Source organism: Callospermophilus lateralis, chromosome 1, assembly GCF_048772815.1.
Source record: "Callospermophilus lateralis isolate mCalLat2 chromosome 1, mCalLat2.hap1, whole genome shotgun sequence".
Lineage (NCBI taxonomy): Eukaryota > Metazoa > Chordata > Mammalia > Rodentia > Sciuridae > Callospermophilus > Callospermophilus lateralis.
The window spans coordinates 199,179,094-199,204,459 of NC_135305.1; the positions used below are offsets into that span (position 1 = coordinate 199,179,094).

Below are 25,366 nucleotides of genomic sequence, written 5' to 3' on the forward strand. Positions count from 1 at the left end.
TTGCATTACCCCTGCCCCACACTACTTTTTCAGCAGATCAGTTCTGCAGTGGTCTAGATAGCAGCAGAACAGAATACCTACATTTGGCCAAGGAGAAGAATGTATCTGAGTTCAAGTCCTTGTTCCCATATTTAATGTAGAACTGAAAATAATTTATTTTGCTAAACTTTTGTAGGAATTGAATAAAATAACATATACCAAACGTCTATAATATATTGGAAGCCCCAGACATGTCTGCTATTTTTATGACCAGTAATCTAACTACCAAAACCTATGCCTTTCTCATATCTCATTGTCCACGATGATGCAGACTCATTGGGTATGGAGAACCATTCCTTCCTTGAGACCCTCTCTCCTTTATCCTTGTAGGGTCTCTGTTTTCTAGACATCCTGTGTATCTTTCATGTTTCCTTCCTTGCTATTCTATATATATATATATATATATATATAAAAGAGCCATACTTATATATATTTATAAGTATGGCTCTTTTTATTAATCTTACAAATACCTTTTTACCAAATGGCTCTGGAAAAAAATCAGGGTCCATAGATTGAACATCCAGTGTCTTCATGCAAATTCAGAGCCCAGCAATGGGCTGTAAGTCATTTGGGCAAAGCATTTGGTCTCTCTGAGAGCATTACACATTCTTCTGCTCAGCCGTGTTTCCTGCAAAAGGCAGTTAGTTGCATGTGATGGGGAGGAGGGTTTTGCCCTCATTACAAATTAATGAATCAGTAAATGAACCTAGAGTGAGAGCTTCCAGTTCAAGTTTGCAGAGACAAATTTCTGCACGCTTCTGCTGACTTGGTATTTATCCAGCAGCCAGAAGGAAACAGACCATGAAGGGAATCTACAGAAATCGCAGAGTCTTGTTACAGACTTGAGATTTCCAATAATTATTTGCAATCTTTTCTCCCAGAGTTTACTAGCCTGCAGTAGAAAGGAGGTCCTCTCGATATCCACTGCTTAAAAGTCATCACAGTCTCTAAGGTCAGACCTCCAGTATTCTGTGAGGTCTTGCCCCAGTGTTCCTGGTTGAAAGCAAATGAAAGGGAGTATGAGGAGTGGTACAGAGCCCTGAACTCCTGTTTCTGAGTTTCGGCACCAAATGAAAGCACATGAAAGAGAATACAAAAAGAAAGAGAAAATGGAAACAGACCTCAATGGACCAGCGATCCTTTATTAAGCAATGGAGGGGCATTTCAAGGGGAAAATGCTGGTGAGCTGTAACAACAGTCTGGGTTTTATAGGGTTTAGCACACCCAGGTCATTGAAGGAGTTTTGGTGTTGGACTCATTTAGGGAAGGGCAGGAGGGCAGGTAGGGGAACAGTAAGGGAAGTTCCCTGGAGCTTCTTGTCCACATCCTTCACTGGTAGTATGAGTAGGTATCTCACATAGCCACATAAAAATGCCCTTCTGTCATGTATCTCTGATAATCAGGTTTTAATAGGAATTGAGCCCTAACACATGGAGACTCTCAGTCCTCTCCACTGTCCTCTGGGCATTGCCATCAATATATCAATATCCCTTCAGTTCCAAGTCTAGAGCTGGCTTTTGTGACAAATAAGAGGTCTCCCATCACTCCAGGACTTGGAATAAGACATGGCCATTTAGGTCCCAAAATAGCAGTGCCTGTGACCCTCACCTCAAATACAGCTCCCTCCCTTTCTACCAGTAGCCCTCTCCCCATAGACACAGATGAAGCATTCTGTCCACCTCTGTGCCTGTTCCCAGAGACAAACTGTGAACTGGTTTCCCTCTTGCAGATCCTTCACATCCATGCAAGCTACTGAGCCCCATTCTCAGATAACCACAACTCTCAGTCTATAAAGACAAAATCCCTAATACTGGGGAGCTTATTTAAAATCCTGATGTTTTCTAGAAGCATTCAGGAACTCCATTCAGTATTGGGAGGACACTTGGCATAACGAATGCCTAGGCCATCTTGGAACTCAGGGCTACAGGGGCAGATTCCTTTCCTCATCTTGTTAACAAATTTGATGACCAGGGGTGGAGAAATAAGATAAACATGATATTGTCCCTGCCCTATTGCAGCTCCTCGCTCAGAAGGACAGAGAAATTGTCATTGATGATTTAGGAAGGGATACCATGGAAACATGGCATTGATTTGGAAATATAAGAGAGATAAATGGACCAAGGAAGGAAATTTCAAGAATAATAAATGCTTGGAGATGTGTTTTGAAGAATAAGAGAAATTAGCTAGATAACCAAAGATTGGGTGGAAAGAGATTTATTTGAAAGATAAACATGAATGAAAGTTTGATTTAGTTTGAGAAACCACAGCTAATTCCACATTTTCTTCAGGAAGGTAGCTATTATCTATCAGACAGGAATTTCTATAACCAGGACAAGGGTGGGGTGATAAGGAGACAGGTACTAGCTTCTTTAAAATTTTGTGCTCAAATCAGTGGCATGTACCTGTAGTTGCAGCTACCCAGGAACAGAGGCAGGAGAATCTCTTGAGCCCAGGAGTTCAAGGCCAGTCTGGGCAATGTGGCAAGATTTCATCTCAAAGGAAAAAGAAGTTGGGGGTTAAGAGTTAGCTCAATGGTAGAGTGTGTGCTTAATATGTATGAGACCTTGGGTTTGATCCCTAGAACCATAAAAAAATAAATTCATATAGTGCACAATATTTAAACTTAGACTATTGGCTAATACTATAGCTAATTGGAGATGAGCACTTACTAAAATGAGATGTGTCATCTTTAAATTAAAAATAAATCAAATCCAAACATGAAAAATTCTTTATTGTAAGTACTAGTGTACTTGCTTACCAAGCCTGGAGTTGCCAGTAGACCCTGGGAGTTTTACTTCCAGAGAAAATCCTTCTCTGACCCTCCTTCAAGCCTCACATTGTACACACTCACTAGAGTCTTCCAGTTTTCCTTATCACAGTTTATTGAAAGTGCATTTGTGTGTGTATGTCTCTCTCTCTCTCTCTCTCTCTCTCTCTCTCTCTCTCTATATATATATATATATATATATATATATATATATATATAATTTGATTAACCCATCTCTTTCTCCAGACTCAAGATCAAGGAATTTTCTCCCTAGCATATTGTTTCTAGTATAAAATCTGTCACAGAATAGATGGTTGATAAAGATGTGCTGATGCTGAGGCTCCTGTCATTGTGTGCTCTGCTCACTGCTGTTGTGACTTTGACTGTTAGAATTTTCTCTCTACTAGGCAACCAGGAAGTGTTTCTTTAGAGGAGGAAAGGCAGTGGCTACTTGGGTTAGTCAATCTGGCCTTACCTAAGGAGAGGCTGAGAGCCACTAGGGAATTTAAAGTGTTCTTCGAGCCAAATGCTAAATGAGAGGCTGACACTTAGAACAGGAGCTTTCAACTGATGTTTGGGTTGGAAAGAGTAATAAGTTCTTTTCAAAGACATGAGGTCTGGCAAGCATGCAGGACCAGATACATAATTGGCAAAGTCCAGTGCAAAAATCAAAGTGCAGCCCCTAGTTATTATTATTTTAAGAATTTCAAGATGGCAACACCAAAGCATTAAATCCAGTTCAGGGCCCTATGTGACTGCACAAGTGTCCTGTTCACGAATCTGATCTTGCAAACATCCAGAGCCAATCAACCTTACATTTACAATTTTTGGCTCAAAAATTAAGAATTTTGTCTTAATGGGAGAGAAAGGCTTTTAAATGTTTAGGTGTATTTCCTTTTCCTGCACACTCAGGTTATGTCTTCAAAAGAAACTGAGCCTTTCCTTATCCAATGATGCTATCTTTAAGTTTCCAAAAGACAGAATAAGGCAGGCTTTGCCCCCTGTGAACAGTCTTAAACTTGCCACACTGCAACATCTGATTGCTCTTCAGCTTTTAAGACCTGGCTTAGATTTGAAACTTCATACACCAAAAAGCATGGATTTTTTGAAGTCAAAATGGGTCCAAATCCCAGTTCTATCATTTTTAGTTTAGTGACTTAAAACGAATTACTAACTCCTCCAATTCCTCATTTAGAAAATGGAAGTGATAGTGTCTAGCCCCACAGGGTGCCTGTGAGGATTCAATGAGGTAGCAAATGGAAAGGAGGTGAGCTCAACAAATGCACTACAAAATGAGCAGCAGGTGTCCACACACTACTTGCACTATCAGCATTAGATTAAAGTGGAATAGGGGAAATTGTAGTGTCCACTCGTCAGGGGACCTCGTGCTCTGGTCTCTGCTCTTCTGCCACTGAACCCTATAAATAGCTAAGTCACCTTATCTCTGGGAGTCACTATTTCTTGGGTTGGGGAATGGGGAGACCTTGCAGGTGGTCCCTCCTGGCCATTGTCATTCATGGTCTTCTATTCTTCGGGGTTTGGTCTGAATTCTCACTATCCCACTTAAGGAACCACCCCTGACCCAGAGCTGGCGGAAGCCCAGCCTCCGGCAGAGCTCCAGTGGGCACTGCCAGCCCGCCTGCCCTCACTAGTCCCTACTCCCTGCGCTGGCCGCGCGGCCCCGCCCAGAGCCACTCGCGCCTCCCCCCGCCTCCCGCGGGCAATCCCGAGCCCGCTCGCCCACGGCCGGGTGGGTTGGGTGGCTGTCACGACTGTGCGGTCGCCAGCGAGGTGGCCGCGGGCGCGGCGGGGCGGGGCTGGGCGCGCTCTCCCCCCCGCCCGCGGAAGTGCTGGGGAGGTGGGCAGGGCCGGGGCAGGGGCGAGGCCGGAGGAGGGCAAGTCGGCGGCTGGGCGAGGATGGAAGTCCCCGGGACCCGGAGCTGAGCGACGGAGCGCGCGGCGGGCAGGCGCGCTGGAGGAAGGCGAGCTTCGCTGTTCCTCCGGGAGCCCAACACCGTTCCCGCCCGGCCACGATGATCCCTCCAAGCGGCGCCCGCGAGGACGGCGTAGATGGGCTGCCCAAGGAGGCGGCGAGCGCGGAGCAGCCGCCCTCTCCTGCATCCACCAGCAGCCAGGAATCCAAGGTACCGCGCACACTTGCCCCAAGAGAACACAAACTCACTCTGCCCTCCTCTCCCTGTCCACCTCTTCTCCTTCTTTCTGGCGCTTGCGCTACGGGAGCTGAGACGTGTCCCTAGTTCGGCCAGGGCTCAAGGACTGGCCCTCCCTTGAGACTTGAACCTCCAGCAGGACTCGATGCTAAGGATGCTGGACCTCCTCTCTGTGGTCCCAGCTTGGTCGCTCACACAGACCCGAGCCTTGGCGCTGGGCTCCGACCCTGGGAGCTCACGCAATTCATATTGACTCTGGATTCAGAGATCGATTTCTTGAGGCGGGTGGAGGAGGCTTGGTGGTTCTGTGTTTTGAACCTGCTTGTGCCCAAGCGCATGTAGGTTTTAGGGGGCTTTTGAAGACGGAGGGATGGAGGCAGAAAGGGATACTCCTTCAGAAAACCCTGGGCACGAAGCCAGCAAAAGGTCTCATCCCAAGGGTCTGAGAAACAGAGCCTTTGCTTAACAGGGCTCATTCCTAACTTCAGGTAACGATAGTTTAAAAAGAAAAATACTGGGCGAAGGGAAATACTGCGTTAGTGAGAAAGTTGGTGCTTCTCCTGTGGAAGTTAATACTCTAAGAACTTACACTTGTCTTTATAACAGTCACTAACACATATATACAAAACCAACCCCGCAGCACTTCTCCTGTCACTATTACACTTCCTCTGAAACTTGCGTGGGTGCCAGGCACATGTTTGGAAATCTTGGAAGAGAATCAAGTAAAATGTGGTTGCTAGCAGTGCATGCCAAATGGCAACTCAGCTGGGAGTGGAAATCAATCGTAAGATGGAGTTTGTAGTTATATGGATTTTTTTTTTTTTTTTTTTTCTGTGCAGGGATCCTGGCTACTTGTACAGATTTGTGTGTGTGTGTGAGGACCCCAGGCATTTTTGGAATGTGAGGCTGTCCCTGTATAGTAGCAAAGGAAAGGAGGATGTCAGTGTAGAGGGTAGGTCAGATGGGGCAAGGAAAAGTACAATCCTGTCCCCATGCACACACATCCCCAGAGCCACTGATGAAATCAGCAGTATCAGAATCACAATCTAAGTGACTCCGGGGATTTGGTGGGATACTGGGCTCTGCACATTTCCCAGCCTCCCAGAGTTAACCATCAAGGATGGTAATCTTTGCTTTTTTAATTTTATTTTTTCTGTTAATTACTTGGCCGACTCAGGGCATATGTTAAATTTTCTAAGAGTCAGTTGGAAATGAGGGCAAAAGCCTCTCTTCCAGGATCATGGTGAGGCATACATGAGATCGCCTAGTTTCCATCCTGGTAATATCAAGACTCTGTATTTTTCCTTTTCCGTTCTGAGGTGGAGGTAGAATCCATCACATCGCAGATGATCCACCCCAAAGCCGGCTCACAAATCACATACGCACTACCTTTCTTCCATCTGGACCTTTGAGGAGTCTCATGGTTAACCATCAATTCTAGAAGCAATGTGGGTTAGGGGCCATTTCAAAGGTGATCTAGAATTCTGTAAATGAATTACCTAAATGCAAGAGGGACACTGGTGTGAAACTTTTTGAACTGAGCCTGTTGCTCTCCTGTAGGTGTGTTCCCGAAAGGGCTTAACATTTGGGTAAACAGCAGCGTGTTTCAAACACACTGTATGGGTTTGCTATTTATAGATGTTCTAATGTAAATTATTTGGCAAAGCAAAAACCTCATATGTAATGCCCATAATTATCCACCAATTTATCTGGCTTATAGTTTCAGATTTATATAAGTCGTTTTTTCTCAGTGTGGTCTACACACCTGATCTGTGTTTGTACATTCCCAAGTGTGCTATCAGAGCTTAGTCATCTTAATGAGAGATAAGCATGGAGGGGCCCCAGAGTCCCAGGAAATTGAATACAAAATAGCTTTCCTGCATCTGAATGTTTCTTGGCATAACATTCATTCTATCTTCAAAGGGCTCCAGGGTCCTCAAAAGTGGCTACATTGCTGGAATGGAGGATTGTGTAGCAAGGGAGTAGGATGGCATGAAACAGAACTATCTATTCCTTCCATACCAGCAAGGCCAGATTGTAAAGTTCATTGACATTGATGAAGATCTTCCATCCTGAAAATACGAGCCCCATAGGAAAAATGTGAGCAAGGCAGTTGTGATCGCTCCATCTTACTATCACGTGAAGTGCACTTATTTGTCAAAGATAAATAAGAAAATAAATTTCAAATGTATCATTGCAAAAAAAAAAGCCACATAAATGAGGTGATAGATATGTTAATTAGCTTGATTTAATCATTCCACATTGTTTCCATATATCAAAATATCATACTGTATCCCATAAATGTAATACAGCTGTGATCTGTCCGTTAAAAATATTAATCAGGGCTGGGGTTGGAGCTCAGTGGTAGGGCACTTGCCTCACAAGCGTGAGGCCCTGGGTTCGATCCTCAGCACCACATAAAATAAATAAAAATAAAGATATTGTATCCATATACAACTAAAAAATTTAAAAAAATATTAATCATATTTTTTTATAAAATACTCCATGAAACAAGCATGATTCAGGCCACTCTGTGCATTAAACTTCCTCAAGGAAGACTTTTAAAATCACTTTTAAAAAACATTTTTCTTCAAATATAAAAATAAAAAATATTCTAAAGATAAGTGACAAGTTCATATAAAAATAAAGAAAAATAATCACCCCTTCACTCACAATCCAGAGACAGCAACTGACAGCACTTTGATCTCTATCTTACATCTTTTTCTTCTATTTTTATTTTGCATGGTTGAGAGAACAATGCTTGCTATTATTCATTTGGTAAGTGATTACTGTAAGTCTGGCATAACCTTAATCTTCAAAATAGAAGATTCTGTTATTATTTCCATTTTACGGATAGAAAAGTGGGAGCTCAGAAAGGTTAGGTGACTTGCCCAAGATCATGTGACGAATTGAGTGACAAAGGCAGGCAGGACCAGGATGCAGGCAGCATGGCTTTCAACTTTTCTGCCACTATCACTCATACTTGTGCAATGTTTTACCTCAGGCCTCTTTTAAGCCTAAGGATCCTACACATCACTAAAAGTCATATGCAATGTGTCTTCTTAAAAATCTTTTCCAATAAATTCAACTGCAGTACCACGTTAAATGATTGATGGCCAATTCTTGTCCAGCCTCTTTGTATTGGCTTTTGCTACTCACTCCCCAAAAAGTGTATTTATGGAAGTAATTAAATGGAGCATCACAGGATCATCTGGAAAATGGGACCATGAAAGACCCTGCAGCCCACAGGGTCCATAAAATTTCATAAGATACCTAAAATGTCATAGTACATAAAAATACATAGACCATCTCCAGATGTAAAATGAGGGCATAAAATGTCTCCAGAAGTCCATTTGTTTTGCAGTCTTTGAAATGCTAAATCCTAGAACATTAAAATTGGAAACATTGGAAATCATCTCTTCCAGGTACTTTTTTAAAATTATGGATCATTTTTTGTGTAAATTTATTTTATTGTAGAAAATTTTAATATACACAAATGAAGAGAAAGCAAGTATAAGGAACCATCATGGATCTAATTGCCCAGCTTCAGTAATTATCAGTCCCTGGACAGCATTGTTTCTACACATCCACCATCACCACCAGCCCCCATTCTCCCACATGGAATCATTTGAAAGCAAATTCTAGCCATGAGTTATTTCACTGGCAAATATTTCAGGTTGCATCCATAAAAGGGGCTCTTTTTGTAAATGTGACTATGATCCTATTAGCACATATTCTAGGTGTTTCTTCTAGTCAAGGGTCATATTTTTTTTTGGGGGGGGGCGAAGGCACATGAAAGGTCTTTGGAAAAGCTGTGAGTAAACAAAACCAGCATTCCAAGTTGCACATGTGCAGGCATTTGTGCCTTGTCTGGGGAAAGGATTTATAGCAGACATCAGATCCATAAGGGTATGTAACCTTCAGTGGCTGTTTCTCTCCCTCTCTCGCCTCCTACCTCTCTCTGTCTCCCTCTCTCCCCCTCCCCCTCTCCCTCCTTTTCTTTCTCCCTCCCTCTCTTCATCTCAGAAATTGGGAAAGAGAGGAAGTGACTTGTTTGAGATAGTTACTGGCAATTCTTCTGACTAAAAACCCTGTCTTGGATTTTGGATATCCCAATACAATTTCCTCAGAGAAAATTCCTGTAAGCACATGTAGTAATGAAGTTTAATGTAATTGTGGTTTTTCTTTTTTATTGGTTGAGTTGAAAAAGTTTGAAAACCACTAATGTACCCCAGTCTACTATCTTTCCATTAACTATTCCAGAAAGACCATGGTCTAATTTATTTTCTAAGTGCTAGACAGAAATCATTGAACCAAAGAAAAATTTCATGTTTCTGTGACCACAGGCAAGTTCCTTATGTCTCCAAGCCTTGGCTTCCTCATCTATAAAATGGAGATGCTAATGCCCAATTGGTGTGGTTTTTCTGTAAAACCTAAGAAAGTGTAGAACACTCACTATATACTTCAAATACATATAAGCATGAAGCACTGTTTGTTTTCTTATTTCAAATTGGAAGACATCTACTACTAGCCAACCCTAAATGTCATCATTGGAATAATTGCAATTGCTGCAATTGACATTACAATAGCATATCTAAGTTTGTTCCCTATGGACTCTTAGTTATGCTGTTTACTACAGTGAGATCTCGCTATTTTGCATCCCCAAGACCTATAACATGTGACTTCATTTTTGAAAGTGTGCACCCATTGCCCCAATGAAGCCATGAACCAAGGAGCTATCTCACTCCCAAATGGTCCTCTCTGAACCTACAGCACCAGCTATCCTAAGGAAAGAAGTCCCTAAGGATGAGGAAAAGCCCCGAATCTCTCAGAAATCTGTGTACGTCCATCAATAAGTATTCTTGAATGCCTACTTTGCGCCGCACATGCATCACATAAAGACATGAATCTGTTATTAAAAAGGAATTTAAGGGGCTGGGGATGTGGCTCAAGCGGTAGCGCATGCCTGGCGTGCGTGCGGCCCGGGTTCGATCCTCAGCACCACATACAAACAAAGATGTTGTGTCCGCCAAATACTAAAAAATAAATATTAAAATTCTCTCTCTCTCTCTCCCTCTCTCTCACTCTCTCTTTAAAAAAAAAAAAAAGGAATTTAACTTCTACTCAGGAGAGAAGATGAAATAAAATGGGAACTTGGCTTTGCACTCAGATTGCCTAAGGAACCCAGACCAAAGGCTAGACCTCCTAATTTGTAATCTCTGGGAAAGGGTTCCAGGCATCAGTATTTCTTAACCTTCCTTGATTTCTTGTGCCGAAAAGTTTGAGAAACACTGGTCTAGACCCTAAGAATTGTAGAATGTCCACGAAAGCAAAAGTCAGTGTTTTCCTGCCACCTTCTTCCAGTTCTATCCAGGGTACTTGAAATATTTGCCCATTCACACTTCAATCCAAAGAAATGGCTTTGGCAAAGGTTGCCTGCTTGTTGTTCCCAAATTGGCCAAATAATGTTAAGCATTACTCAGAAACAGCTGGATTTACAAGGCTGACTCTGTCCTTAATGAAGTTATTTCTCTGCTTATAAAAGTACAAAGTACTCAATGTAGACAACTATAAAATAGAAAAATATGAAGTGGAAAAAAATTCATTCATCAACAACCCTGGGATAAAGATTGTTAAAATTTTTACTGTATTTTTCACATACACACACACACACACACACACACACGCACACACACACACATATTAGTTATACATGGACACAATATCTTTATTTTGTTTGTTTATTTCTATGTGGTTCTAAGGATCAAACACAGTGTCTCACATGTACAAGGCAAGAGCTCTGCCACTGAGCCACAACCCCAGCCCATACATTTCTTTTCTTATGCAGATACTTTTCTTTTCTTTTGCAGTTTTCCTATACATGATATTCCATTTCACTGTTCTACCACATCAAGTCCATCAGCCCCTTCTGACTTCATAGTTAATTTCCTTCCTAGATTTCACACATTTAAAAATATTAAAATGTGCATCCTAAGGCAAAAACATTATATGTATTAGCTTCATGAGACATTCTATTGTAAGCCTGAGTATGAACACTCCTAAGTTATTGTGTTCTCATTGTTACTTTCTCATGGAAAGTTCTATTTTAGACTTAATTTTTCTTAGTAAACTTTCCATTGAAATCTAACACCACAACAAAAAGTACACACACAAAAAGATTACAGCTTCATGAATTTTTCAAGACCTTTTTAATCTATATGTATCTATCACAAAAATTATAAAGCAGAATGTTGCCGGCATGCCAGAAACCTCCTCATGACCCCTATTAGTCACTGCCCTCCCTAAATTAAAAATATCCTCATTTCAAATAACATGAATTTTGCTGGGTTTTGAGCTTTGATAAATGGAACATAAAGTGTACACCTTGTGTGCCTGGCCTTTTTTTTTTTTTTTTTTTGTAGATGGACACAATACCTTTATTTATTTTTATGCATTGCTGGGGATCAAACCCAGTGCCTCACATGTGCAAGACACATGCTCTACCACTAAGCCACAACCCCAGCCATGCAACATTTTGTGGTGAGGTTCATCTGTGCCACTTGATGCAGCACTAGCTTTCCTTTTCATTGCATGAAATAGAACACAATGTATTTACTCATTTAACTGTTGATAGACATTTGAAATGTTTCTTATTTTTTGCTGCTGCAAGCAGTACTGCTATGAACATTCTTATGCCTATTCTTTGTGACACATATGTAGTATCATTGGGCGTATACCTAGGAGAGGCATTGCTAAATTATAGGATGCATATGTTCAATTTAATAGATACTGTCAACTTCCCAAAGTGACAATAGCAATTTACATCCCACCATCAATATATAACAGTTCAATCTGCTCTTCATGCTACCAATGCTTGGTATTTTCTCTTTCTCATCTTAGCTCTCCCATAGGTGATTCATAGTAGTTCAATGTGATTTTAACCTGTATTTCTTTAATAACTGAGTTAAGCAGAGAGTTTCTGGTTTCTCCACATCTTTGCCACCACCTGTTATATTCTGCAGTTTTTGTGTTTTTATCTTAATGGACATAAGGAGGTATCTTCTTGTGGTTTTGATTTGCATACACCTGTTTAGTGATGTTCAACATCTTCCCAGGTGTTTTTAAGTCATTTCAATATCTTTTTTTGGAGATAGGTCTATTCAAGGTTTTTGAAAATTTTTTAGTTAGGTTATTTGGGTTTTTGTTGGTTTTTGAAGGATAAAGTAGTATTGAATTTTATTTTTTTAATTGCATCTGTTCACTAAGGAAAGTTTTTTTCTACTGTTGTCATTTCTCTTTTCTGAATTATCAATTCATGTCCTTGTCTTTTTTAATCATTTTCATGCAGTTTCTATTGATTTGTAAGAATTCTTCATGCATATTAAAATAATGGTCTTTTGTATGGGTTATAAATATTTTCACAGGTAGAAATTTGCTTTTCAGTTTTGTTTATTACACTTTTAACTCATATTTCTCTTCTTATAGTGTTAATTGTCTCAAATGTAGTTATCTATATTTTCTTCTTTTCATTTATCTTTATAAACATGGTTCTCACCCTGAGATCAGAAAGATATTAATTTATATTTTTCTCTAGATCCCTAATATATACTTTTTATTTTTATCACTTTAATCCATCTGGTATTTATGTCATTATGAGGTATGCAGGAACTCCAATTTTTCCCAAATGATTAATCAGTGTTTTTAAACCATTTGTTGAATAATTTATTCTCTTTTCACTGATTTGAAATGTTACATTTATTATGTAATAAATGGTAATATGTACTAGGTTCTCTTTTAGAGTCATCTGTTATAGTCTAATGACTTGTACCCTTTTTTTTTGGATTTAGCACTATACTGTACTTTTGCATTACCATTACATTTTTAACTACTGTAGCTTTATAATAGAATTTGATCATCAATAATGCAAGTACCCTTTGGTGATTTTTATTTAATTATCTATCCATACTTGCCTTTTGGCTTTTCTATCAAGTTATAAAAATAATATTTTGGTGAAAATACTTTTTATGATTAAGATATTCAAAATCCTTTCTTCTAGCTTTTTGAAACATACAGTACAAAATTGCTATTCATAGTCACCCTACTGTGCAGTAGTACACCAGAGCTTCTTATTCCTATTGAACTAAAATGTAACACTTAGGAAATGATAAATATTTGAGGAGATAGACATATTTACCCTGATTTAAATAGTGCACAATGTATACATGTGTTGAAATATTACACAGTACCCCATAAACATGCATATTTTTAAAATCTTAGGTATCAGTTAAAAAATTAAATTCTAAAAGCTACAAAGTTTTTAAATGAATCAAAATAATATTTTAAAAATAATTGCATGGAACTTTGGGGATAATTTTAGTGAAATCTTTGTAATCACGTGATTTTTCATTCAGGAATATACCTCTTTCACTTTGAAATGTCTTTTACATTTCTCATAAATGCTGGGAAAATTTCTCTAAATATTTTCTGCCCAATTCTCTGTTAGCTTTTTCCTGGGTATCTTAATGTGTTTGGGTTCTATAACGAAATAAAATAAACTGGGTGTTTTGTTTGCAAACAACAGAAATGCGTTTCTCATAGTCCTGGAGACTGGGAAGTTCAAGACCAAAGCACTGTCAGATTTGGTCCACAAGAGCCTGTTTCCTGGTTTGTAGATTATGCCTTCTATTTATGTCTTCTTCTGGTAGAGGGGCAGGTCAGCTCTGCAGGGCCTCTTGCATGAGCACCAACCCCTAAGTGCTGTATCCTCATGACCTACTCAGCTCCCCAAGTCCCCATCTCTTAATATTATCTCATTGATGATTCAGTTTCAACAAATTAAAGGAGAGGCAAACATGAAGAGCATAACACTGGGTATTTTATCTCTGAATAACTACCAAGAAGCATCCCTTTCCTAGTTTCTAACTGGTGTTAGTTGGCACATAGAAAATTTTACATTAATTTTTAATATAAGATCTTAAAGATTTTATTTCTTATTCATTAACAAAGAAATTACACCAAAAGATGTAAAAATGGCCAGCAAGTATGAAAAGATGTTCAATATTGCTATGCATTGGAGATATACCAACTAGGAGATACCACCTCACACTCTTAAGGATGGCTATTATAGAAAAGACAAAAGCTAGCCTGGAGTGGTGGTGCACTCCTGTAATCCCAGTGGCCTGGGAGGCTGAGGCCGGAGGATCATGAGTTCAAAGTCAGCCTCAGCAAAAACAAAGTGCTAAGCAACTCAGTGAGACCCTGTCTTTAAATAAAATACAAAACAGGGCTGGGGATGTGGCTCAGTGGTCGAGTGCCCCTGAGTTCAATACCTGGTACCCGCCTTCCACACCAAGGTAAAAGACAGGAGCTAACAATTGTTAGTAAGGGAGTAAGAAGAGAAAATCCTAGTACATCACTGATGGGAAAGTAGGCTGGTGCAGCCAGTATGAAAAACTGTATGAAGTTTCCTAAAGAAATAAAAATAGAACTGCCATACAACCCAGCAATCTGTTCTAGATACATACCCAAAGGCAATGTAGTCACTTCCTTGTGAAGGTATCTGTGTTCCCCTGAACCTTGCAGCAAGCCAAGACATGGACACAACCAAAGTGTCCACTGGGCATGAATGGAAAGAGATTATGCTATAAGCACCCATATATGTGCATATATATACATATATATCTCTCCAATTTGTATGTGTATTTGTGTATGTGTATCACATATGTACACATGAATACATATATATAGGAATATTATTCAGGCTTTTAAATGTAGATCTGCCCTTTGCCACAACATGAATGGATCTGGAGGACATTATTCTAAGTTAAGAAAGAAATGTAACTGCATGATCTCATCTCATTGAAATGTAGAATACAGAGAGAGAGAGAGAGAGGGAGGGAGGGAGGGAGAGAGAGAGAGAGAGAGAGAGAGAGAGAGAGATGGTGAAGGAAACAGTGGTCACCATCAGGTTGGGGTAGAAAAAAAAGGGGAGATGTAGGTCAGAGGATATAAAATAGCACATACATAGGATGAGAAAGTTTAGAAATGTAATGTGCAACATGAGAAATGAAGTTAATGAAAATATCTTTTATTATAATTTTTTTTTCTTAAATAAGATTTTAGCTGTTTTGTCACACACAAAAACATACCTTTATGAGATGATAGAGAAGTCGATCTGTTTCACTATAGGTACCAGTTTACTACTATCTGTATGTATTATAACTTCATGTTGTAAACTCCAAATACACAGCAGGAAATTTATTTTAAAAGATATTTTAATAGATAAGAGTTAATTAGCATGTACTAAGTGCTTGACACAGTGCCTGGACTATAGTAAGTAAGTAGCAGCTATTATTGTTAGATTATTATCATATCTGCAATAATAATTCAGTCATAGTGCTGTAGGTAAGGATAGGGACTTACTGTATTAGAACTCCCCAATACGATATTAGTGGAAATATCAGACTTGTACCTGATTTATTTTAAAGGCCACTAAAGTTTTAAGTGCAACATACCATGGTGTTGGTGTGAAGGGTGAGCAGTGGTTTCCAGGAGTGTCTCAGGCTGAATAATTAAGGACACTTAATTGGGCGGTGCATTATAAGTTCAGCTTCAAGACAACTTCATTTCCAACTAATTCATCCCAGAAGATCCCCTTCTACACAGATTTCAGACTCTCCAGACTCATATGCACAGTTAAACTGTGACAGTCTTTCTTGGTTAAAGATAGGTCATGTTCCTAACGTAATGAGAATCTCCATCAGCAATCGATGGGGAATGATTTCAAATGACTTTTGGGCAAGTACTGAAATAATCATGTGATTGTTTTTTTGTCCTTTGGCCTCTTTATCTGATGGATTATATTAATAGATATCCTAAAATTAAACTCTTCTTCCATTCCTGGAACAAGTCCTACTTGGCCATGGGGATTTTAATAAACTTCTGGGTTTTGATTGCCAATGCTTTATTATTTTTACATCTACATACATAAGGGAGATGATTCTATATCTGTCACTTTTGTGTTATTGGTTGGATTTTGTTTTTGAGGATATGCCAAGTTTTTAAAGCAAATTATTTGGAAAGATATCTGTGCTTGGTTTGGGTTTTATCTGTGGAACAGTTTATAAAACCCAGAATTAATCTCCTATTTGAGTGTTTAGGGGTTGGGGGTGAAGTACCTATAATATCTAAACTTAGCACCTATTTTAAAATTAAAAGTTCAAAGTATTTTTTCTAGTTTTTATTCTGTTTTTTTTTTCAAATTGACTTAAGTCAAATTTGTCAATTTCAGTTTTGCCACAAAATTGTCCATATCATTTGACTTTTCATTACTTCTCTGTGTGGGGTCATAGTAGGACAGCCCCGGGACCTTCCCTTGGTCACTATCCCATCTTTACTCTGGCAGGCATCCTATAAGTCTCCATCCTATGAACCCCCACTGTGTAACTCTATTTTTGTCTAATTGTTGTCCCTTAGATCTAGGAGCATTAGATCAGGAGCATTAAATACCAATTCTCAGACCTCTACCTTACCAGAATAAGGACACCTTGCTCATTCCCCAAATCTCTCCGATTCTTGGTTCTCTGCCTAGTGTTCTTATAGTTCCTCCCTGGTCCTAATGGCTATGTCTTCCTTCTCCACCCAGCATTCTAGTTTTAGCCCTCATCCCTTCTCACTCTCTTTCATCTCTTTGGTTCTTCATGGGGATAGAGCTTATCGATTCTTATTATTTCATTCATCAATTTTAACTCCCAAATACGAATCCATACTGGACATCTCTCTTCTAAGCTCTAAACCAATATATCCACCTGCTGTTTGGACAACCTCTCTTCATGCTTGAATTTTAAATTCAACCCACCTTTAACTAAATGCATTATTTTCCACCTCACTTCTTCTTATGTATTCTTAATTCTTTGTGATCACCCGTAGATATGCATCATCTGTGGAGTCAACCAAACTGGAAAACCAGAAGTCATCTTTCATATGACTCTGAGGAGGCCTGAGCATGGAGGAGACTATTTGGCATTAGGTGGACTGCAAATGCATTGTCTCTTGAATCTGTGAGGGTGTTTATTTTGTTCAAAGATGAAACTCATACATGTTACCTGTTTTTAATGTCCTTCATTGCCAAAGTTTTGGTCAGCATGCTTTCCTAAGGTCTGAGAGCCAATGTGACTTCCTGGGATAGTCAGCTTTGTGTCGTGGTGAACAAAAATACCTAACAAGAGCAAGTTAGAGGACGAAATGTTTACTTGTCTCACAGTTTCAAAGATGTTAGGTCATGGTCAGCCTGTTCTGGGTTGGAGGTGAGACAGGACATCATGGTGGAAGGGAATAGTGGAGGAAAACTGTTCAGCTTGTGGCAGTTTGGAAGCAAAGAAAGGGAGGAGCTAGTGAGAAGATAAGTATTTTCAGGGAATACCTCCAGAGACCTACTTCCTCCAACTAAGTCCTACCTCCAGCTATCAATAGATTAATCCACCAAATGAATTAATGTTGTCCATTCATCCGTCAATGGCTTGATCCATGAAGTGGATTAATGAGGTCAGATAAGGCCAGAGCCCTCATGATCCAATCATTGCCTTAAAGCCCCACTTATGAACCTTTGCTGTATTGAGGACCATGCTTTAAACACATGAGCTTCTAGGGGACATTCCACTTCCAAACTATAGTACCTAAGTATGAAGGATTGAGCTCAGACACAGGAATTATACTAAAAAAGAAGGACCCAGAAGTCCTGCAAATTGACATGAGAAAAGTAAAAAGATCTCACGTTCCCTCTTTCTGTACAACACTCTCAGTTTTAGCAGAAAGAAGTGACTTATAGATCTTTGAATAGAATCTCATCACATCCTTTTGCCTAGAGATTCCAGTCACCAGAAGTGTCACAGAGCTGCAAAGCCCCTTCTTCTCCCATAGTCCATCTCAATACAAGTCTGCTTATCTGCTAATCCTCCTCTTGCCCAACCTCCCAAGAGGTCAGTGCCCTCCACTCTACCCTCTGGAATTCACCCTTTAGCAACATCCTCTTTATCCTCAACTTCTTCTCTGATGTGTCATTTACTTCTGACCCTGTAGAGTTTTCAAGTGGTAGCTGTTTTCTCCTTCTTTGAGCCTGGTGGCTGCAGAAACAGACTTCTGTTTCCAGATTATTGTACCTCCTCACCTAAAGCTCACAGCTTTCAAAATCTAGGTCTTCAGCTCTTTCACCCACTGCAGTCACCAGCATCTGCCTATCAACCCCAAGGAGGTCTCCCCTTCTGCATGAGGTAGAGCCAGGTTCAAGGTAGAGCCAGGTTTATATTAATTCACTTTATCACTACTCCTGTCAAAATCCCTGGTGATTTTCACACACTGATGCTGACTCTTCCAAATAGCCTGACTTCTGAGATCTTAAACTTTTCTCCTATGATCTTGTCTTCCAAGTGGTCAGCCACCCACTTCTGTGAGAATTCCCAAGCCTTTGCCTGCATGGGGATTATGCCCTTTCCATAATTTCCAGAAATTATGCCCTTTCTTTCACGCTTCCTACTCCGTGACTACCATCTCATATCTTTCATCAGAATTCCCTTTAGCACTTCTATTGCAAAATGTTTCACCCCACTGGAGCATAAAATTCATTAAACCAGCAAGCTTGCCCTCTTTTCATTGATCTTTATCCATTTTATCTTCTCAGATTCTACTTTTTAATCATTGTAATTAGTCTCTTGGAAATATTCCCAACCCTCTTGTTTCCTGTGTCCCTTTGTTTAGAATCAAGGAGAGTAATTCAACCTACCTAAAGCCTATTTGCCACAAAGTTGTGTACCTGTACTTCTGGAGAAAATAGAGAAGACGGATGATATACAAGGTGAAAAAAAAAATATAAGATTATTTCAAGCAGTGATGAAGTTTCACAGAAGAAAGAGCACAGGCAGAAAGGGGTGTTGAGGGATCTATAGTGTATACAGCATTTCAGTGGATGTGTGTGACTGTCTCCAAATTCATATGTTGAAACTCTATCCCCCAATGGGATGGCATTTGGAGATGGACCTTTTGGGAGGGAATGAAGTCATGAGAGTGGAGCTTGCACCCTCTCTCAGCTCTTTCTAATGTAAGCACAGAGCAAGAAAGCAGCCATTTGTGAATCAGGAAGAGGGTCCTCACTGAGGAATTGACCATGCTGGCATCCTAGTCTTAGACTTCCAGCTTGCAGAACTGTAAGAAATAAATGCTCATTGTTTAAGCCACCTGGTCTGTCTTATCCTAGCAGCCCAATTTGATTAAATAAGTGACTAGGAAGGGAGTCTATGGAAAAGTGACCTTGGAGTTAGAAACCTGCCGCAGTCTGGCTGGGCACAAGATCACGAGCCACTCAAGCAGGAACAAACTTTATTTTTGAAATAGCCGCCAATACCCCATAGGCGCCTGGGAAGATTGCCGATCCACCCACGCGGTGTTCTCCTGGTCCTCCCGGAACCCCAGAGCAAGTTCCTTCCCCGGAATTCCCTCCTACTGCACTTTCCCAACCAATGGGAACTCTCCAGAAGTCCCGCAGCAGGCCAAGGTGAACAGCAGGAGTCCGGTATCCATATGAATGTAATTTTTAACATAATCATATCATCTCAATGGCTAGCTGGCATCACCTTTCAATCAAAAATGCCATGCATCATATTAATTGGCTGTGGCTCTTAGCAGAAACCAATAAGGGTGCAAGCCACATGAAGATCTAGGGTAAGAGGGGAAGGAGTGAGAGATCTGGCAAAAGCTCAGAGGTAAAAAAAAACCAAAAAACCAAAAACAAAAAAAAACAACCCTTTTCAAAGAGCATCAAGAATCATTGTAGTAGAAATTAACCACATGTGGCTGGTTACATTTAAATTTAAATGAATCAAAATGTAAAATTCAGTTCTATCATACTGCATTCCAAGTACTTGGTAAGTACATGTGACTAGTGGCTACCATATTAAACACCACAGACCAGGAAGCATTTTCATCATTGTAGAACATTTCTAGTGGACACTTCTGGCTAGATGCTATGGACCTTACTGGCCATGCTGAGGAGCCTCAATTTTGTTCAAAATTTGATAGAAAGCCTTTGGAGAAAGCTGAGGATGAGGAGGATCTGAGCAGTACATGATTCACATTTTTCAAATATTGCAATCCTACTGCCATATGTAGTGGTATTGTAGAAAGTAAGAACAAAAGCAAGAAGGCTAGTTAGAAAACTGAAATAGTCCAGATTAGGAAGAATTCTTACACCCAGTAATAGTGTGAGACTTAAGAAGAGTTCAATTTTGAGATATCTTTTGGGGGCTGGGGTCATAGCTCAGTGGTAGAGCACTTGCCTAGCATGTGTGAGGCACTGGGTTCAATTCTCAGCACTGCATAAAAATAAATAAAGATCCATTGATAACTAAAAAAAATTTAAAAAGATACATTCTGAAGTAAAGTCAACAAGCTTTGCTATGAATTTGGTGTGTGTACAGTGGAGAGGCATAAGAGATTCCAAGGGTGACTCTTGAAGGGTTAACAGGAGAATCAAAACAGGTACCTCTATCAAACCTTTTGTGATCTGAGAAGTCCTGTGAAAATGTGTGTTGGTAGTGGTCCCAGTAAGCTTAGATGATGGGATGTGAGTTAATCTTATGGATAGCCTTGCAAAAGATGGAACCAATATAACTGGCTTGGCGAACATTATGTACTAGACAGAAATAGACAAGAAATTTAAAGAGGTCAGATGAAGGTCTTAGAAGCTGGGCAGAGGGATTTAGATTTGAAATGTAAGGATAAGAGTTGCCATTAATGTTGTAGTAGTGAAGTGAAAGATGGATTGGCATGGAGAGCACTTACAGCCAGGAAAGTGAGCAATCCAGTCTTACAAAGATTACAGAGAAGATGGAGAAAAGAGCAGGCATGAGAGGAATTTTGAAGACAAGTACAAGTGTCTGGTTCCTGCTCCGGGAGCTATCTTTTTAGAATTTGCACAAGGGGCAGAGGTTGGTTTCAACCAGGAGGATCCTTATCTGGATAGACTATGTAGCATCAATGGCCAGAATAATTGACTAGATAGAGATTCTAAGATCAGAGCCAGAAACAAGGAGACTAGGAAAATTCCAAAGGGAGAGGGTAAGAAGCAAGAGTGCCTAAGAGCTCATGTTTGCAGTAAAGATAAGAAGCAGGATAGAATGAGGTGCAAAGTCATCAAGATGAAGATTGTTAATCTCACTGCTTACTGAAGCTCTTCTCTTCTAGGTAAATTATCTATGTCAATTATCAGACAACCCTTAGCCACTGGGATTGATTGTCAGTCCTAGTCATCTACATTCAAATCTCCTTGTGTGGTGAGAAGATGGAAGCAAGGACCAGAATCATCCAACAAGAAAGCACTTTTGCCTTCCATAGCATAAGCCATCTCTCCACAAAGTTAAAAAATAGGGAAGACTCAAATAGAAAGACTGGAATAATTCATAAGTTTAATGAAATTGATTTCCTTTCCACCATTTTTTAGCACATATCAAAACAAAGTTTGATCAAGCAAAGCATACATGACTTAGATATGCATGCCAAAAAACATATATTGGATCTGTTTGTTAAATAACATTTTCTTACTGGTTTGCATTAAGAAATATGAAATGAAGTTCCTTAGAAAAATAATATTAAAAATAAATATAAAAATAATATTTCAAATAACAAAATATTATTAAAATATTTTAAAATAATGTTTAAAATAACAATAAAAATCACATGGCACAAATGCAACAGTCTTTAAATCAGTTTTATGCTTGAAAATAGTAGGAATAATTTTCTGATAGTATATTAATAGTATGCAAAATTAATTACTGACAACTTCTTTTCTAGGAACATTTTCTCAAGAGTTCCATATTTTGGGGAAAAATAGCTCTTTCCATTTCAAAGAAGTGCAAGGAAACTTTATCAGATGAGAAAGCTCAGAAAGGAAACCTTAATGATAACAGAGGATGTGAACATGGTCCAAGTATATTACTATTGAAAATATTGCTTGTAAATCTATCTGGTTTGCATTTCCATAGTACCAAAAGCAGAACAAATCAAATGGAATTTCAATCACACATAATAGAGATGCATTCAAAGCAATTTTGTTGTTTTCATAAACTTCCTTTTTCTAACTACTCCAGCTCACCATTTTAAATACCAGTAATTGAACTTAATTTTGAGTACAGGACATTTTTTGCCCTGCACTAACAAGTCCATATTGCTGTGCTGTCCTGGCTTTTGTGTCTGATTCTGACACCTTTCTGTCTCCTCCCAAACAGAGACGATCTCTCTCTGGTCTGCTTTGAGGCTCTGACTTGCCTCTGCTACTGTGCTTTGGTCTTGGAAAATAAATTACCAATTCATTGGAATTTCATGTTCCTTAGACATTGACTGTGACAGAATATCAGAGAAGTAAACAGAGGAGTTTTGTCTTTCAGTGTTTTTATTACTATTTAGTGATTAGTCTAGTAGCTCATCAGATGTTTTGTTCATGATTTTCTGGTTCTTGGCTGTTTTGCAGAAGTTCTTTTATCAGATGCTGTGTTTCTAAAATCTTGTCAAAAAAGCAAATCAATTAAGCAGAATTAACTGGTATCTATTTGTTTAATTAATATATTTTTTTGCCAGATGATTAATGCATTGATTGTTTTTTTTGGTAATCATCCTCGATGGTCCTGACTTTCTAATTAACAATGAAAAGGTAAATTCCCAAATAGAAGGTCTTGTTTTTGTCATCTTCTATAGAGTACATTTTTAACTGCTGTATTAAGCTCTGTATCTTCTACTATATCTCCTATAAGTGAAAATGATCAAAATAAGTGTCCCATGAATAAGTTTCATGGGGAAAAAGAGAGAGAGAGAGAGAGAGAGAGAGAGAGAGAGAGAGAGAGAAAGGAAAAACTTCCAGCTTTCAAAATTAAAATATAGTTCTTATTCTTCTTTCCATGAATACAAGAAAGAACATGATGTATAATCAAGAGTCCCCGTGGCAGACCTCAGCTCAGCCCACTGAAGAGCCTCAAATATGCAGATTTTTAATCACAGTGAAAAGTCTTCCATCTATAGATTACCCAGGCGGTCAATAATTTCATGGATTTTATGAGCCTATCTGAGAAAGCAACATGTATTCTGTTTCACATGTTATTTGTTAGTTTGTTCTTGTGGTTGGAGTTATTTTGGCAGCTCCTTTCATAAGCTGATTATTTGGCAACTTCTACATGTAGCAAGTAGAGGGGAAAAATAAATTTTTATACCCAATTTGTAGTAAATCATGTTGTTGATAATGGAAACATGGAGACCGGGAAAATTTTAAACTTACATATCAGGGGCCAAGAGTAAAAATCAAGCTGTGTAATTTTCTATAAAGACCCACCCTGGCTCTCTATTGGATCTTCAGTTGCAAGTTTGATCACAACCTGGTTGGACAGCTGCACAGAGGCCCTGAGCCCATGCACCTGGTTTCCAGACTCCAGACAGCAGCTGTGAGACAGAAGGAGACTGATGAGCAGCAGCTCTGACCTCGTCTCCCATGGTCAGTCTAAAATGTCACCTGCCAGTTCATGAGCTTTGTACGAAGACTATCCTAGATATGATTTTTATAAGGGAAACTAAAGAAAGAAGAAAGGAAAGAAACTAAATTGACTCACATACATTCAAATCATATAGCTGTGACCTGGAAGAGGCATTCTTCTGACATAAAAGTTGCTGCAGAAAGTATGGGATTTACATTGTTTTATTATCTTACCTTTTCCCTTAATTGGGGGTCTCTGAAAGTAGAACCTGAAGTTCCACGGCATAGGATTTATTAAGGGGGTGCTCTCTGAAAGAACCTACAGGGCAGGAAAGGAAGCAGGTCGAGCAAGAAGGTGATCTCACGTGAAGTCTCACCTTGGCCTGACCTCACAATGGTCACTGGAGCACAAAATGCACCACAGGGTTGACTTTGCAAGGCAAGGGGACAGGGCTTTTAAACTTTATATCAGTCTTATCTGTTGGTCCCACAGATAAGTGGGTGAGGGATGCATAATATCCCCCAAAGGACAGGCCCTATTACTTGAGGACAATTCTGATGGAAGAAAGATCTATGAGCCAAGGCAACAGAGAGCTGGGAGACTGAAAGAGGATCGGGGCAAGGCATCCCAGCACCCTCTGGAGGAGGTCCTACCTGCATTGCATTAGCTAAAACAATCCTCTCCCCCTTTGCATGCTCTAAAATTGGAAATTTTATTTAAATGTTTACTTTGAAAACAGGTTGATAGACACCTGATCTAAGAATGTAAGGGCTATTGGCCTTGGGAACAGGCTACTTACTGCCTAACATGTCACTGAGTCACAGAGCAGAAATGGAGTGGTAGGAATCTTTGGGGGACACCCCAAAGATGGTACTTAGGAAGATTTCACTTGACCAATTTAAAGTGGTGCAATGGTCAGAGGACAGAGGGCTCTGCTGCTTGTTCTTCTAGACATGATGAGTGATCTGGTCTGCTAATATGGCCCTCTTTTCATATAGAATAATTGGATTCATTAGAAGCACATGACTGTGGGTAACCTACCAGGGCTCTTGGAAAGATCTTAACTAAATTGACTCACATACATTCACAGGCTTTATAGGAAGGTTCTCCTGACTGACTCTGAAGTCATGCACAAACCAAACCCCAGACCTGGAGTCCCCCTACATTTGTACCATTAGGATTCTGGCCAACATTTAACAGTTATACCTCAACCAGCCCTTTGCAAAACAGAGGTGCTAATGCTTAAGTGCTGGGAAGCGCAGGGGAGTGGATGAGAGAAAGGCAAGGACTAATGTGCTTATGGTGTGTGTGTGGGGGGGGTGGGGATGTAGGTGATGCTCAGGTCTAAAGCAGTGAAGCACCTTAGGAAGCTCTCCTGCTCCAGACCCAGTAGCAAACACTTTATTTTCATTGAATCATCTCCTGGAAGAGATGCAGTTTAACTAGTACATTTCAAATTTAAGTTGTCTGACTTTTAAACCTAGGCCACCAAGTTCCAGATTCAGATAGAGAATAGATACATAAATTTGCAGAGAAATAATGTGCAATAAGTACGTTAATGTGTAATAACTTCTCATCTACTGTCAAATGACTATCTGTGTGGCATGTAACTACTTAAGCATATTAATAAGTGGTTCTGAATCCTAATTCAACATATATATAATGTAAAAGGAACATTAAATATTATCACAGACCACTCCTTGATTTTAGGAAACTGAGCCCCAATTACACAACATATATTGTAACCCAAAGCCACGGTACAGACCATTTAGACATGTAAGTTGGTTAGGAAGCCTTATAATAACCTTCAACATATGCCACACAACATTTTCAGACTACAAAAAAATTGTGCATCAAAATTACCTGAAGGGCTTATTAAAACA

At 39.6% G+C, this 25,366-nt stretch overlaps 1 protein-coding gene across 3 annotated transcripts in view; it reads left to right on the top strand.

The window, feature by feature from the left end:
- Positions 1–4,711: 4,711 nt before the first annotated feature.
- The window catches only part of Stac (SH3 and cysteine rich domain), a 142,315-nt gene continuing 121,660 nt past the window's right edge, over positions 4,712–25,366 (top strand). For all 3 annotated transcript variants that reach the window (XM_076869016.2, XM_076869027.2, XM_076869036.2), the window contains exon 1: positions 4,712–4,950. In XM_076869016.2, coding sequence (XP_076725131.1) covers positions 4,840–4,950 — 111 coding nt within the window. In that variant the 5' untranslated portion in view covers positions 4,712–4,839. The remainder of the gene's footprint in view (positions 4,951–25,366) is intronic.